This window comes from Gallinula chloropus, assembly GCF_964237585.1.
Source record: "Gallinula chloropus genome assembly, chromosome: 1".
Taxonomy (NCBI): Eukaryota; Metazoa; Chordata; class Aves; order Gruiformes; family Rallidae; genus Gallinula; species Gallinula chloropus.
Genome location: NC_140085.1, coordinates 121,676,273 through 121,692,232, shown reverse-complemented (window position 1 = coordinate 121,692,232; position 15,960 = coordinate 121,676,273). Strand labels below are relative to the sequence as shown.

At 37.2% G+C, this 15,960-nt stretch overlaps 1 protein-coding gene across 1 annotated transcript in view; it reads left to right on the top strand.

Annotated features, from left to right (window-relative positions):
• The window catches only part of USP9X (ubiquitin specific peptidase 9 X-linked), a gene marked incomplete at its 5' end in the record, with an annotated part of 84,234 nt that overhangs the window by 29,801 nt on the left and 38,473 nt on the right, over positions 1–15,960 (top strand). The window contains 10 exons of the mRNA XM_084264237.1: positions 1,113–1,455; positions 2,774–2,869; positions 4,394–4,605; positions 6,309–6,549; positions 6,757–6,906; positions 7,017–7,137; positions 7,600–7,734; positions 7,995–8,269; positions 9,688–9,813; positions 12,764–12,889. Coding sequence (XP_084120363.1) covers positions 1,113–1,455; positions 2,774–2,869; positions 4,394–4,605; positions 6,309–6,549; positions 6,757–6,906; positions 7,017–7,137; positions 7,600–7,734; positions 7,995–8,269; positions 9,688–9,813; positions 12,764–12,889 — 1,825 coding nt within the window. The remainder of the gene's footprint in view (positions 1–1,112; positions 1,456–2,773; positions 2,870–4,393; positions 4,606–6,308; positions 6,550–6,756; positions 6,907–7,016; positions 7,138–7,599; positions 7,735–7,994; positions 8,270–9,687; positions 9,814–12,763; positions 12,890–15,960) is intronic.

The following is a 15,960-nucleotide window of genomic DNA, read 5'->3' as shown; positions in this document are numbered from 1 at the left end:
ATGTCCTTATTTGTTATACCACACCAGATTTAAATCTGTGATGGTAAACTGACATCTACTTGTCAGACACATTAGGTTGTCACTAACTGATAAAAATAAACAAAAAAGTCACTTGGATTACGTTTGACCAGCTATTGCTTGAGTAAAATAAGAACATGAAGTATCTGTGCTCATTCCAGAGCTGTAAGATGTTGATGCTTTTTAGGCAGTGCCTCTCTTGGTTTTTTCTTAACTTGCTTTTAACCTTTTTCTTTGTGTATTTTTACTTGGGGGGAAAAAATGCCAATCTGTCAAGCTCTGAAGCATTTTTATTTGTTTTCTAAGGGAGATGTAGGGAGTTTTTACTTTTTAACATTTTACCAGGAATTTGTATGGTAGCATGTAGATTGCAGTCACTCCCGAATATTAAAAATTCTCACTTCTTTCAATTTAAGTTAATTAGTTGTTCATATGAAGTAATTTATGAAGTCCCATGGCTATCAAATTTAGACTAGGTAACAGTGCCATAACTTCATATATATAAAAGATTTTTAATCAGAAAAAATACTTTTAAGAACTTTCCTGAAATATTCTTAATGTTAGCTCTCAGAATTGAAATTCTTAGTAATACTTTAATAGTAGTTTAACTAAAATGAAAAACTTAAGGGAACCTTTCCAGTTTGTTGACTTCTGCTTGTTCTGTTCCATGGAATTGATACCTTACCTTGTGATTTTGCTAAAGTGAATGATGAAACATAGTGAATGATTACTCAATTAATTTAATCTAGTATGTTGTGACCTGACTTTTAAGCTAAATGGTTTGCATTAGGGAATGTGCATTTGGTTGTATATAATACGTAAACAGTACTTGATATTTTTGTATAAAACTTCTTTTGCCAAATTTTACTCCCTTTTTGTTTGGACTGTGAGGTCTTGCTCAATTCAAACTTACTAAGAAATGGTGGGACTAATTATGAGTGGGCTGATGATGTAAATAAATTTTTCAGGGTTATACTTACAATCTGTATATGTGTTATGTGCATATTTTACATCTTTGCCTGTACTTTTTACTGAATTGTAACTCTAGATGTCTATTAGACAGTGCTGTTAATTGTCTTTTTGTTTTGCTCAAGATTTTTGTTGAAGGATGGTCAGCTGTGGCTCTGTGCCCCTCAGGCGAAGCAAATATGGAAGTGTTTAGCTGAAAATGCAGTTTATCTTTGTGATCGCGAAGCCTGTTTTAAATGGTATTCCAAACTAATGGGGGATGAACCAGACTTAGACCCTGACATTAATAAGGACTTCTTTGAAAATAATGTGCTTCAGCTGGATCCTTCCCTATTAACAGAAAATGGAATGAAATGTTTTGAACGTTTCTTCAAAGCTGTGAACTGTCGAGAAGGAAAGCTAGTAGCAAAGAGGCGAGCCTATATGATGGATGATCTGGAATTAATAGGATTAGACTACCTTTGGAGGGTAAGTTAATTGGAGGAAACATCTGAAAAGTTAACTGCAAAGTCTTTCTCAGTCTCCTTTTACATTTTTAGGAATGTGTAATTTATTACAGACTGGGATTACAAAAGCTGTGTTTTCAGGCTAAATGCATGGATACTGATTCTGCTGTCTTCCCAGCAAGTATGCAAGTTGGTAAATTTGCAGACTGATGTTTAGTTGAAAGTTTTTTGAAACATCATCTACGTTTGTGTATTCACATGAAATTAAAAATTGCCTAAAGGAAGAATTGTTCCAAGTGAACTATCTGTAGGGTTTCTATCTCTCACATGCACACTAGAATTAAACTTTGTTTTGTACACTTCATGAGCAGGTTCATGTCATTCATTCTGGTATGCTAAACGGAATAATTCTAGATCAGAACAAATGATTGCTGGTCTGATTCTTTCTCTTAAATCCACCACCTTTTGCTTAAGCATGGTTCTGGTTTTTCAGTGAGAAGATTGTAGCTTTCTGAAGCCTGCCAGATCTATTGGTGAAAAGCACCAGCATCTAATTTACTGATTAATTTTTTCAGAGTGTTTGTAGTTTCCAAGAGCTGTGTTAGAACCCCCAGTAGCATGCCCTGACATGATTGTTGTGGCCGTGTGTTGTAAAATGTGCCACAGATAAAGCAGCAGCCTTCAGTCAGCTTGGCTGGGGCCGAGATACGGAGAGGTTTTCACACGGTGCTTTGTAAGAAGCGCCCGCATAATGTTGAAGAGCTTGTGGTGGGAATCAGCTTCCCTGGATGTGCCCAGCCAACGAAGCTTCAGCTCAGCATCGTTCTGGGGTTGTCTTTAAGGGCTGCTTTCAGACCTGGTGCCTAGTAATTAAAGTTTAGATTATCAGGTTAGAACCAGAACTTGTTTCCCTGTCCCCTTTCCACCCACTCACATCCATTTAAATACTTTAAAATTCTGGTTTTAAATCTTTGACGTAGGTTGTTCAAGCATCTGAAAAAATAGCTGTCTGACTCTCTGAAACTAGTGAAATGTGAAGTTCGAAACATAAACACAACTTCTATGTGGTTCATAAAGCTTTGGGGTTTTTTTGCTAACTCTGAACTTCTTTAAATCAGTTAATTCTTAATTTTGACTTTTAGATAATTAACCTTAGTGTAAGTTGTATTGATTCTACTTTGCAACAGCATTTTAGTCACTTTGACCTCAAAATAATTAGACATACTGTTGTGTCAAAATACTTAAGTAGTTGTTCTGTCACTAAACTTTATACCAGAAAGTTTTAAGGTGTTCTAATGCTGCTTCTTTCTTTTTTTTTTTTCTTTTTTTTACTATGCTAGGTTGTGATTCAGGGAAATGACGACATTGCAAACAGAGCAATAGATCTTCTTAAAGAGATCTATACTAATCTTGGCCCAAGGTTACAAGTTAATCAGGTAAAAAGCCAACCAAGCAACAAGAAAACTGGGACATAATATGGCAGTAAAACAGTGATAAAATTGAATTTGGTGATATTTTTATATTTGAGAGCTTCTAGAACAGGAAATAGTTTTTGTGGTTTAGAGGGTATTCTCCTGACTTCAGCCATCACGTTCTGGGGAGATACAGGATTAAGAGTTTTTTCTGGTATTTGCAAACTGAATGTTGATAAATTCATATTAAAGTGATGTGCTCTGTGGTACTTCCTTGTTCTAGTATGTTCACTGGATGAATGAGTCTGAGTGTTGTCACATGCTAATCTAATCTTTTTTTTATGTCATGTCCCTTACAAAGGGTCACAGAGTTTCCATATAATGGTCAAGCTGAGCTTTAGCAAACCAGCTATTTTCTCCCTACGTTAATATTTGCTGGGAGCTGTGTTTCAGAGGACTGAGGGAAGAGATAATGAGTTTCTAAAAGGTCAGAGGAAGTGAGCTGTTGAGATTTCATAAATTTGAGGGGAATGTTGTCCCCCAAACAATCTCTCAGTTGGTAGCTTGCCACTTGTAGTTCTTAAAATTCTGATTTTCATACTTGTCCTCAGAAACATGTAGGGTCTTCAGAGCTGTCAGTCTGCTAAATACAGCACAGCTGCTCTAGGTAGTACATTTACAGCCATTCAAGTAATATCATACTGTAGCAGCAGATGGGCTGTGCTTTGCTTTCTTACTCTAGGTCTGGGCTTACTCAGCATGCATAGATCGGTCCATCTGTACGTGGTTAGATTCGATACTTCAGGATGTGTTGGGTTTATTGAACATGCACACAAGTATTTTGTTTGTCTGCTGGTAACTCCTCTGCTCCTGAGCTGCCTCTGAGAAAAGCCAAGTGGCTACTGGACTGTGCTTTACTGCTATAGCTGTGGCTGCCTCTGTTGCACACTACTACCTGGAGACACGGCAGCAGACGGTGTACAGTGATGCTACAGGTTGTGCATTAGTGTAGGTCAGGAGCAAGGAGATGTTGGGTACCAGGCAGAAGGAAGAGATTCGCTGCAGCTGGTACTATACTGAGTCTGGTATTTTTATATGCATTTCTGAGTTCATGCAGGAAAAAAGTGCATATGGAACTGAGTTCTGTGATTGGCAGAGAGGCATGAGGAATAGTTGTTCTGTAAGTGTTCTCTGTGTAAAGTAAGTTAACCTGTAGCTAATTAACCTGTAGTCTAGCTAATGATTCTTTAAAATAGTTTGAGGAAATGAAGAAGAGAGAGTCGAATCTACTATTCTCTGTGCAAACTTTCACTTTTTCTATTGGAGGAACAGTTTCCACTGTACAGATACAGCTACTGATGACATGTAAGATTTTAAGGTGCATGCCAAATTAGATCAATTTATCAATTGGAGTTTATGCAGAAGTGGAATAAAAGAGCTATGTAGAGTAACTTAACTTGATTTTGTTTTGGTTTACTTCTACCATTGGATTGTCCTTCTGAAACTTTAATATTTCTTGTAATTGCACCATTTTTTTAATGTAATTAGGTAGTGATTCATGAAGACTTCATTCAGTCCTGTTTTGATCGTCTAAAAGCCTCCTATGATACGTTATGTGTGTTGGATGGAGATAAAGATAGTATCAACTGTGCAAGACAAGAAGCAATACGAATGGTGAGAGTGTTGACTGTATTAAGAGAGTACATAAACGAATGTGACAGTGATTACCATGAAGAGAGAACTATTCTACCTATGTCGAGGTAAGTGTAAAGATGCACTGCTGTGATACTGATTGCTGTTAACTAAAATACTGCTACTGTCTCTGTGACTTTTACATTATGAAAAATTTCTATTTAGGGAATGTATTTACAGTTTCAAATTTCTGTTTTGTCTGCTAATATATGAAACAGTAAGGAAAAAACCAAATAGTGCTTTGAACTATCAGACAACTACAAGCATGTGTGATAGGTGAGGAGACCTGAGGATAAACTTGCTTCTGTTGCTTTGTTCTATATCTAGCACAACATACCTTGTGGCTAGGTGGTTTTGGATTTGTTTCTGGTTTTGCTCAATAGTTATTTAAAAGCAATGCCTTCCTTTAAATTAGCATGGGCAAATCTCCTTTGTTGTTCATAGTTCTGTCTCACGAATCCCATGTTGTTAATGTATCTTCCAGAGTTGTTTACAGAGGTTCTAATCTTACTTTGCAAGCTTAAATTTAGAATTATCTCTTACGTTAAATATTCTGTGCAAATAAAAAGGGGAAGAGGAGAACAGCACTTTGAAGTATGTTTATTTTCTGAATGTCTTTAATCCTTCTTATACTTGACCTTGAGTAAAAACTTAGTTTACATCATAGCTGTTCCTTCTTTAACTCTGTATTTGGTACAAAGAAAAAGGAAACACATCCAATGGTGTGTTGATGTTTCCACAAATGAAATGCTTTAATGTCCTGAAGGGAGGAAAGCAGACCAGAAAACTACTTAAATGTTCCAGTATTAGTAGCTGCTCTGTGTGTGAGTGAAAGGTCTCAAAACTGCATGCGGAATACACTGAGGTTGCTACAGATTTATGATGCAGCTACCATTTTTTTAGACAGAGTGGGGTTTGTTGTCTCTTTACTTTAAATGCCCTTTTGGTTGAGAAAATTGAAGAGATCGGTGTTTTCTATGATGTGTCAGTAATTTTCAGTGCTTCTACAACATTTTCGTTGTATATATTGATTGCTTCATCCTCAGTAAGTTTTGTTGATTGCAGGTACATCTTTTTTTACATGGGCTGCTTACTCAATTAGACTTTTTCACAGGTCTTGTTAGTGAGGAGCTTTCGTGAGGAATTTTGGCCTCCTTGTGTTACATGGGATTACTTTGTGGCTCATCTGGGCACATGTTTCCTCATAAGTTCCCTGCCATTGGGTAGAGTGCCATCACTGCTGGTGTGAAAATGCTGCTGCTTTTTTTCCACATCTCTGAATTTTTAAAAAGCATTTTTTATTTTTAAAATTGGAAATCTAATACAAAAGTATTAACGGCTTTTGACAGAAGCCATTAAGATGATATGACCTGATGTTTTTTCCTGATCTCGGTGTATTTAAGAGAGTTGTCTTTTTACTAAAACACAGTTGCCAGTCTGAGCTTCGTTTGTGCGTTTTGCTCAGGAAATCACAAGCAAGAGAAAGGATCCAATAAACTCATAAGAAACTTTTAAAAATTCTGTCAGTGTTCCCAACTTGACTGTAAAGTTGACAGTGTGTTTCATGCACTTGTGGCTTCTTGGAAGTTTCTCTGTGTGCTGTGTTTGCACAGTTGCTGGTGCTTTCACAGAAGTAATCTCATGCTGGAGCATACCACCATACATGAGGATTGGACGTTGAAGTATCTGCAACATAACATGTGTCGGGGGGGGGAAAACCAAAGTGTTTCACAAGGCCAAAGCCAACTTGATGTGGTTTGTTTCTTTTCAGAGCTTTCCGTGGTAAACATATCACACTGGTGGTTCGTTTCCCAAACCAAGGGCGGCAGGTGGAGGATTTGGACATCTGGTCCCACACGAACGACACGATTGGCCAGGTGCGGCGCTGTATTCTCAACCGTATCAAAGCCAACAGCGCGCATACCAAAGTAGAGCTGTTCATCGGCGGCGAGCTGGTGGACCCTGCGGACGACAGAAAGTTAATTGGGCAGTTGAATCTCAAAGATAAAACGGTAAGTGTTGCAGGTGGATTATCTATGGCAGTCCAGATGCTGCTTCCCTTTTGTAAAGGCTTGAAAAATACCATGCATGGGATCACTTATTCTTGTGAAATAGTCCAATTCCTCTCCCTTCTATTATGCCATTAACATTTTATCAGATGCTTATTTAGTAGAGTCCTCATTTTTGCATAGTATTAAAACTATGATTGTGTTTTTCAGCTAATTACAGCTAAGCTTACACAGATAAATTCTAATATGCCCTCAAGTCCAGATAGTTCTTCTGACTCTTCAACTGGTTCTCCGGGCAACCATGGCAATCACTACAGCGATGGTCCAAATCCAGAAGTTGAAAGCTGTTTGCCTGGAGTGGTAAGCATATGCTTTGTTTCTGAAATGAACAGTTTAGAAGCATTTTATCCCTATACTTTGACTTTAACTAACAATTTCTCTGTGGTGGCTTGTTTTTAATTCTCTTAAAGATCATGTCACTGCATCCTCGATACATCTCTTTTCTTTGGCAAGTTGCAGACTTGGGCAGTAGCTTAAATATGCCACCTCTTAGAGATGGAGCACGTGTTCTTATGAAGCTCATGCCACCAGGTAAAATTTAATTTTATTCTGTTTTATCTTGTAATATCCTGTATAAGAATTTCTCCCCTGTTATATAAAAAAAACGAAAGTGGGAAGTATTTTCCACTTTCTGGTTATTTTTTGATACTGTAATCCATGAGTGTTATCCTAGTTAGGATTGTATGCATTTCCCAAATAGTTCTGTGTTGTCTTACAAAGTTGCACAGTTTGAGGTTGGTACTGGGCTCAAGTGCCACAGTGCAGTGAAGTGGGGAGAAGCATCATATTTTGAAGTGAACTGTAATGGAATCTCTTCTGTACTGACAAATAATCATTGCAGAATGCTTCATAGGCCGACTTTGTCTCTCTGTTACATTTTTTGCAGCATTTCAGATACACTTAAAATTTTTCAGATTTATAATTGTAAATATTTCTGTCTTGTTCTGAAGTAGCTGTGTTACAAAATATTTATAAGTTGTGTTTTTATTGCAGATAACACTACGGTTGAGAAACTAAGAGCTATTTGTTTAGATCATGCAAAGCTTGGAGAAAGCAGCCTTAGTCCATCCCTTGATTCTTTATTCTTTGGTCCTTCTGCCTCACAAGTGCTGTATCTAACAGAGGTTTGTGATGCTTTGCCTGTTATTTAAAAATCTTCAACTCTGTCTTTGGCAGTCATTTCTGTAACATTGTGGAACCCTAAAATTAAATTTTGGTTTGAAATTAACAGTTGAAAACATTTGAGAGTTGACTGGAATAAACAAGTGTATGTCCAGTGCTGCCAAAGCATTGCTTAAATAGTATTCCAGCATAGTCTTATGTTCAGTCATCTATATGCAAGTTAGTGCATTTCTGTTGATTAACTCTATATTTTGGTCTACAGGTAGTTTATGCCTTGCTAATGCCTGCCAGTGCACCTCTGGGAGAAGATGCCAGTGACTTCCAATACAACTTCCTAAAAAGTGGTGGCTTGCCTCTTGTATTGAGCATGCTGACTAGAAACAACTTCCTGCCAAATGCAGATATGGAAACTCGAAGGGGTGCCTACCTTAACGCTCTAAAAATAGCCAAGTTATTGCTAACAGCAATTGGATATGGCCATGTTCGAGCTGTGGCAGAAGCTTGTCAGCCAGTTGTGGAAGGCACAAGTACAATTTCACCGGTAATATAACTCTTCCTTGATGCAAATAGCAATGTGCTCTGGTTTTTATATTCTCTGCAGCAACATCTGTCCACTCTCCACTGACAATCTCTTTGAGTGAGTCACATCTCAAGAACTCATGGTAGATAATGTCTGATGACTGTAAAAAGAGAGATCAACTTACTGAACTAATCCTGTTTGGTGTTGGCTGTAGAAAAAGTTAGGTGTGAGATCCACCTGCTCTATAGATGATTTTCAGTGGTTTTCATGACTGTCAGTACAGGTGACTTCTGATTTTCAAGTACATCTATCCTATAGATGTAAATTCTGAGTCTCTTGAGCTACTGAGTCTGAACGATGTGTCTCTGTATTTCTTGTATCTTCTAGTTATGATTAGAGCAGAAAACAACGGGACTTATGTTAAGTCATGCCTGCCCTTTTTCTACATAAAACTATGTCTTTGGCTTGCTAGATTCCTGATTCTGTCCATTGCTTGTAGAGAATTCTTGCAGATAACAGCTGGGTACATTGCAGAGTTAAGTGGTGATAGTTGAAAGGTGTCCTACACTAAGATTTCTTAATTGGGAAAGGAAAATGTACCGTAGGTGTTCTGAGCTGTGATCTCATGTGTATATAGTTGTAGATGTGGTACATGTTCAATATGGCTAGGTAGTTTTTGTACATAGGGGCAAATATGTTGTGGGTCAAGATTTTGTCTGCTCTGTTACAGTCTTAAGTGGGAGTTCTGTAATTTCGCTCCCTGAATCAGGTATCTTGGTGAAGCTGACAAAGCAAAGGGATACAACCAGCACCAGGTGTTACAGAACAGCTTCACAGTGTGTCTTTTGAGCGCCATTTGAGATGGGGCAGGGGGTGTGTTTGGATGAAAATGAAGAAACTCTTCTGTACAAGAAGATGTAACTTCTAATGACGGCACACAGTCTTTTCATGCGAGTTTGTCTGAGAAGAACCATTTCAGATTTGCCCACTCAGCCCACTGAGACGGAACTCCATGTTCAAACCAATATAGGAAAGATTAAAAACTCTTGCTGCTGTTAAAGAAAAGGAGGGATCATCCAGAACAGAATTCTTCAATATTGCTGTAATGCAAATGTTTAAAATGTCCTTAACCATAATCAACACTGCAACTGTGTTCTTTCTGGACACTATTAGCTAATACAGAGGGAGACCTATTGTTTTAGGAAACACTTTCTTTCCATCAACACAAAGGAAAGTGGAGGAGTTGTAAGGCTAAATGTTCTGTTAATTGAAATAGTCTGATCAATAGACAACCCCCCAAGCCTGAGTAGTTTTGAGCAAGTGCCACTCCACTACCTTTACTCTGTGATCATACACTGTATGATACAGTGCCTTCAGATGTGTCGTCTTGCTTTCTTTTTTCCATGTAAAAATAAGCATCCAAAATAACTTTCTTCCAGATAAACCAGGCTACACATGACCAGGCAGTGGTGCTACAGAATGCCCTACAAAACATTCCTAATCCAACTTCAGAATGCATGCTAAGAAATGTAGCAATACGCCTTGCACAGCAAATATCTGATGAGGTTAGTGAATTCCTTTCTGTATCACCTTTTTTTTTCCCTCTAGTATCTCTTTTTTTTAACCCTTAAATTTATTTCTTTCATGGATTTTCCTTCTAAAATGTCAAGAAACATTTTAGGTAATGCTTATGGTTCATAAGCTGTTAACTGACTAAAAGTATTTAATGAATTGTTTCCCTGTGCAGGTATGAAATTCGGTGTCTAGCAGCATAAAGAGGCTTAAGTGAACCTGGCAGTTTCTGTACCAACTCTTTAATGGATTGTGAATATTGTTACACTTAGATGAGAATTTTAGAAACTTGATGTAACAGATTCAAAGAAGTTAATGGGCGTTTTGAAAACATTTTTGTGATACTTTCTTCTTTTTTTGGTCTTAGAAGTTTTGGTTTCTGAGTAACATTCTCTTTCTGAAGAGAAACACAGCAGAGGGGACAACGTTTTTAACTATTGAGTGTAATTTTAAATGCTGAAAGATTTCGAAATGCTTTCAAAAGCTGGAGAGGGACTGTTTACAAGGGCATGTAGTGACAGGGCAAGGGGTAACGGCCTTAAGCTGACAGAGGGTAAGTTTAGATTAGGTATTTGGAAGAAATTCTGTCTCTCTGAGGCCCTGGCACAGGCTGCCCAGAGAAGCTGTGGCTGCCCCCTCCCTGGCAGTGCTCAAGGCCAGGTTGGATGGCTCTAGTGGAGGGTGTCCCTGCCTGTGGTGGGGGTGGAGCTAGATGGGCTTTAAGGTCCCTTCCAACCCAAAATATTCTATGGTAAGGGTCTCAGGTAATTGGTAGAGTATCTTCATATCATGAAAAAGTGTTAATGATATAAGTGAAAAAATTGATTGTGGAACTTGGTAGGGTGTGCAATGTGTTTTGCAAATTTAAGTCTTGTACCCTATGATGCTGTATGGTGTGACCAAACCTAGTTTGGAATTATTCATAATGTTAGTGAATGCATTAGTGAATTCTGCTGAATTCAGCAGAAGCTAAAATCTGAGCTACTGAAATTCCTTCTCCATGGTGAATTGGATCCCTGAGGTTCCAGCATGAAAAAGTGAATTCTGGTTTTCTACATACTATAGAATCTCTACAAAACTATCTGCAAAACATCCTGAGCTATCTAAATATAAGTAGCCTTGTATTATCATAGCAATGTTGAAAAGTACACTACTTCTTCTGAAGAAAGAGCAGTATCTGAAGAAGGTACAAGACTGCAACCCAACAGTCTGCCTTCCATTAGTAGCAGTGTTGCATCTGTAGGTGATTCTATGTGTAAAACCAGACAATTAACTCTGATGTTATTAACTTCCTTCCACAGAGGAAATGTCTTCTGAGGTGAGGTATGGAGAAAGGTTTTTAATTGTGCCTTCCTCCTTTCCAGACGTCTTCTAATAGATACCTTTTTCACCAGACACATCAAAGCAAACAAAATCCGAATCTGTTTTGTAAGAGGATACACAGTATAACTTAAAGTTTTGTCTATAATTTTCTGAAATAAGGAAAACTGCTGTAGATCTAAATTTCAGATGTGTTGTAGTTTGCTTTTGAATATTTTCTTTCAGTGTTTTGATGGTCAAAGACTTTTATTCCAACTGACCTTGCAATTTTTAAAAAAAAATTGATGTGGTTTCTATGGGCCAGACAGAAGATTGCTGCCTGGAAAGAAATCTTGCACCTTTTTAGAAATATTTAGATACATCAAGATTTTAAAACTATAATGTGATTAAAAAAGAAAAGGTTCTTTTTCTGTGACAATTTTTTGTTGTGATGCTGTTACTGTAAGGTTGCTTTGCTTGTGACAAAGGTGAAATACCTATTATTTTTCTTGTAGTGGCTGTTAATCACAGAATTACAAGGTTGAAAAAGACCTATAAAATCGAGTCCAACCGTTCCTGTCCTAAGCTAAACCATATCCCTGAGCACCTCATCTACCCTTTTTTTTAAAAACACACCCAGGGATGGTGACTCAACCCCCTCCCTGGGCAGCCTGTTCCAGGCCCTGACAACTCTTGCAGTGAAAAAATTTTTCCTAACATCCAATCTGAACGTGAGTTCACATCAGTAGAAAAAAATATGCATTGTTCAGATTTTTTGATGCAGCTAGCTCAATTAATGAGCTTCTTAAAGTCTCTTATTTATTTTTTAAAAGTCTGAGCATTAGAAAAGTGTGATTTTAAGTTTTTGAGAACTTTCTACTATCTGCTTTTAAAGAGTGCCCAATTATTGGACAGTTCCACTTGGATTATAGTCTCCAGATAGTTTTGGAGGTTTTTTTGAAAGCATGTTGATGCAGGTTACAAATAAGGGCAGTAATGTGTATGTGTATCAGTAGCAACTATTGGATGTTAACTCAGACCAAAATGCTGAGTAGTAATTCTGCATTTGTAAGGTGTATTGCCTGTGCTCTTACTGATTTTAAACCCTGTGTGCCTTGAATATAGAATGATTCCCTTTATATATTAATCATATACTTGATAAGCATTTGTTCATCTAGCCATCAGGACAATAAGTATCGTGGGGGTACAAAGCCTAAAATAACTTCAACTTGTTACATTATGTAAGAGGCTGGCTGCCTTCTAGGTGCGTGTTTGGGGGTTTGTTGGTTTCTTTTCCACAAATAAAGAATGTTTTAGCATTGAAGTTGGTAGTTTCTGCTAAATCTGACTCTGAATTGCTGAGTTGTTAATTTTTTATCAAAAATGTTTGCTTTCTTGTAATTCCTGGGGCTTGTAGCATTATAAGATTCTGTAATATATTTTAAATGCACACTGCTTTATATATAAAAAAAGAAATACTACATGAAGTACAAATGTTTTTTAGGATACATAATTGTGGTAGAATTCTTTGTTAAATGCTAAACTTTCTATAAAATACATTTGTGAGGATTTGGAATAAATTGTAATGTTATTTGCAACTGCAATTTAATGTTGCCTTGGTTTATTTCTCTTTTTTTTTTTCAGGCTTCAAAATACATCCCTGATATTTGTGTTATTAGGGCAGTACAAAAAATTGTGTGGGCATCAGGTTGTGGGTCAGTTCAACTGGTTTTCAGCTCAAATGAGGAAATAAGTAAAATCTATGAAAAGGTAAGAGTTCCTAAGCAACTTCTTTTCTATAACTGTTCCTTTGTTTACAAAAAGGGCAGTGTCAGCCAAGTCAGGCTGAGAGTTTGATGTGCTTTAGGTAGCTACCATGGTGATGATGTGTTTTGGAGTCTGGTATGATCTGTTATTAGCCATACCACAGTTAAATTTTTTTATTCAATGTTCCTTTTCTTTGTAACTGCTTAATTGTGACTTGAGTCTGGTGTTAGTTCAAGAATGTACCAGTTCTGTAAGCTGCCGTAACGCGTTTTCAGCCTGGTGAAATTCCATATCAACATATAAGAAGTAAGCACTTCTTGCCACACTCATTTTACTAGTCTCCAAGTTTAAAAGGTCTGGTCTACACAAGTTAATTTAAAGCAGATGTGCACTGTAGAATGCGAAGTGAGCTAATTGTTCCAAAATGAGCACTGAAACACTGGCAAATCTAATCCTGTGTGGCTTTTTCTCTCTTATTATGTCGATACATAAACCATCTTCATGGTTTCATGTGTGATTTACAGGTAGTTTGGAGATGGGGGTCATATATTAGTGTGTTGTCACACACCTTGTGTTTAATGAATGTTGTGTATGGTTACAGGAAATAGTAACCTGTATTTTGACAGGGATTTTTTAAATTTTTTCTTTTATTTTGTTGGTTCCTTAAACATCATCTCTTGTTCTTATAAAATCAAGTTTAGTGCTCATCAATACTTGTCAGGCAGTAAAATGGAAAGGAAGGTTTTATCCTTGGTATATTAGCTGTTGTGCTTAAATGATCAATTAGAGGAAAAATATTTACATCAGCAAAATGCAATGGCTTCCCATTTACTTTCTGCAGTGGTATAATGGCCTTTGCTTCTCTTGCTGTGAGAATAGCTTCTTAGTGAAATAAGTTGGGAGTTCTTTGGTTGATTCAGAGTTTTTTAAGGGGTTTGAGGTGGATTTTTAGGTAGTAAAGTTTGCATATATAATGTATTTTAGTATGACAGCCTGAGCACATGAAACTGTGCTCGTATATTGATACATCTGGTGTTCTAAGAACAGTGCTACACTAGAGAAAATATGCCTAAGAGAAAATATACCTAAATCTTTTCTGATATTTTTCTGGGTGAAAATTGCACAGTTAAGTTTCCTAAAAATCTCTCAAACAATTGAATTTTTAAAATGGGTGAGATTTAAGCTGTGCGTTATCAGTCATTCTTCAAAGTTGGTTTGTGTGAGTTTTCTTTATTCTTATTGACACTTATATTGACATTTGTAATAATATTTTTAAGAATTGGCAGGTGCATTTGGCTTAGGCTAGGCAAAAGGGAAATAAAAATTGAAGGGAAATATTGGAAACAAAAAATAGGAAGAAATTGCAGGTGTAATAAGGAGAAATAAAGTACACTGTTAAAATATTAAAAGGTAGGAAAGTATGTCAGAAATAGAGGAATATGATGCAAGAAATGAGGTGTTAATTTAAGGCAATTGTGTTTGGTTATAGATGAGAGGAAGTAGCTCCAGTGGTAGTTTTATAAAGATTGAATGTGCTGGTGGCTGGCAAACACTGGCTTTAAGGGAAAAGTATTTTATGAAAAATGCTTTCAGTTTTTGAAGTTGACCACTAAACCTCAGACTTTTAACTCGTAGATCATAGGAGCATTTTGCTAAGTGCGGGTATAGAGTTATCATTAAATGTTAGTTTAAGAACAAAAGCAGACTGGTTTTTGTGGAATCAGGAACGACACATTAGGACTCCTAAAAACATCAAAGGCAGCTATGGTAAATGGGTTTTTAAGAGGCACTTCAGAGTAGCCCCATCAAGTATGACTTCTGAAAGAATGTTCCGAGCACTTTAAGAAGCTTCTGAACTTAACTGCTGAATTCAATTAAACTTGAAAGTCAAGATAAATTATTTTAGGAGCGTAATATTTATGGAGTTTCTTCTGCCTCCTGCCTTAAAAAATTTGTTTTGGAGTCTCTTAGTGGTTGAAGAAGACTGCACGTGACTTTCAAGGGTGTCAAACCACCATTTCTTTATTAGCTCAGATGAGGCCCTTAGCCCTCTGAAGAGCTGCAAGTCTGCTGCTTGCACAGATCTGGCTGCTCTTGGGTGTCTGAGTGTAGGGAACTATTTTGTTGAGTGTAAAATGTACATTGCCTTTCTACTGGATCCCTGCATCCATGCAGAAATAACTTCCCTTTTGTAAACAGCTTCAGTGCAGAGCAGGTGCAGTCCTGAACTTGTTGGAAGCCTTCTGCTTCTGCTTTCTTATCTCAAGATGTGTCAGAATTACCATATCCTCCCGCTGCCATGATAGTGCCTGTCTCTGATTTTTAACTGTTGTACAAAGACAAAATAATGTCTGTTGCCAGGCTGAGACATACATTGTCCTCTGCTGCTGCTGTTTATGATGCAGAAGAGCTAACTAAATTGTAATCTGCCTAATTATACGTTTCCATGTATAAAACACTGGTTAATGGTGCTAACCTGCAGCCGTGATTGCTGATGACATTCAGTTTCTTCAAGCTAATTTATTTTGGCTTAGATGGAGAAGAGTTGCTTGTATTATCAAAGTAATTGTTTGGGCAAGTGCGAAATCAACTTGCTGGTTTCAAGTGTTTAGTTGAACAGCTAACCTATGTACCAATTAGAAAAACTGTCCTTCCATATTTCAAAAGTCACCATGGGAGTTGTGTTTGCAATCAGGTTCAGTTGTTTCATGTTTCTGAAAAATGGTTGATGTGCTAAATAAATTCTGGAAGCTTTTGGTCAAGTAAGTTGTGGATATCAAAGCTTTGTAAATTTGGACTCTTTTGAGTTACACAGCACTACAGCATTTCTCGGTCTAAATACTGTTTCCAAAGCTTTACACTCCAGGTTCTGAGTAGTTAAACAACTTATTTAAGAATTTAGAAATAAAACCCAAATACAAACCAGCTAAAAAACCCAACAATACTAGTTGATGCAACTTTTGCCTGCGAGCTTCCTATTTAGCTTCTGGCTCCTCAAGCTCATGGTTAGAATTGTCCTTTGAGAAGAACAGCACTGGAAGTTCAGGTCATCCCACATAGTACTTTGAATCACA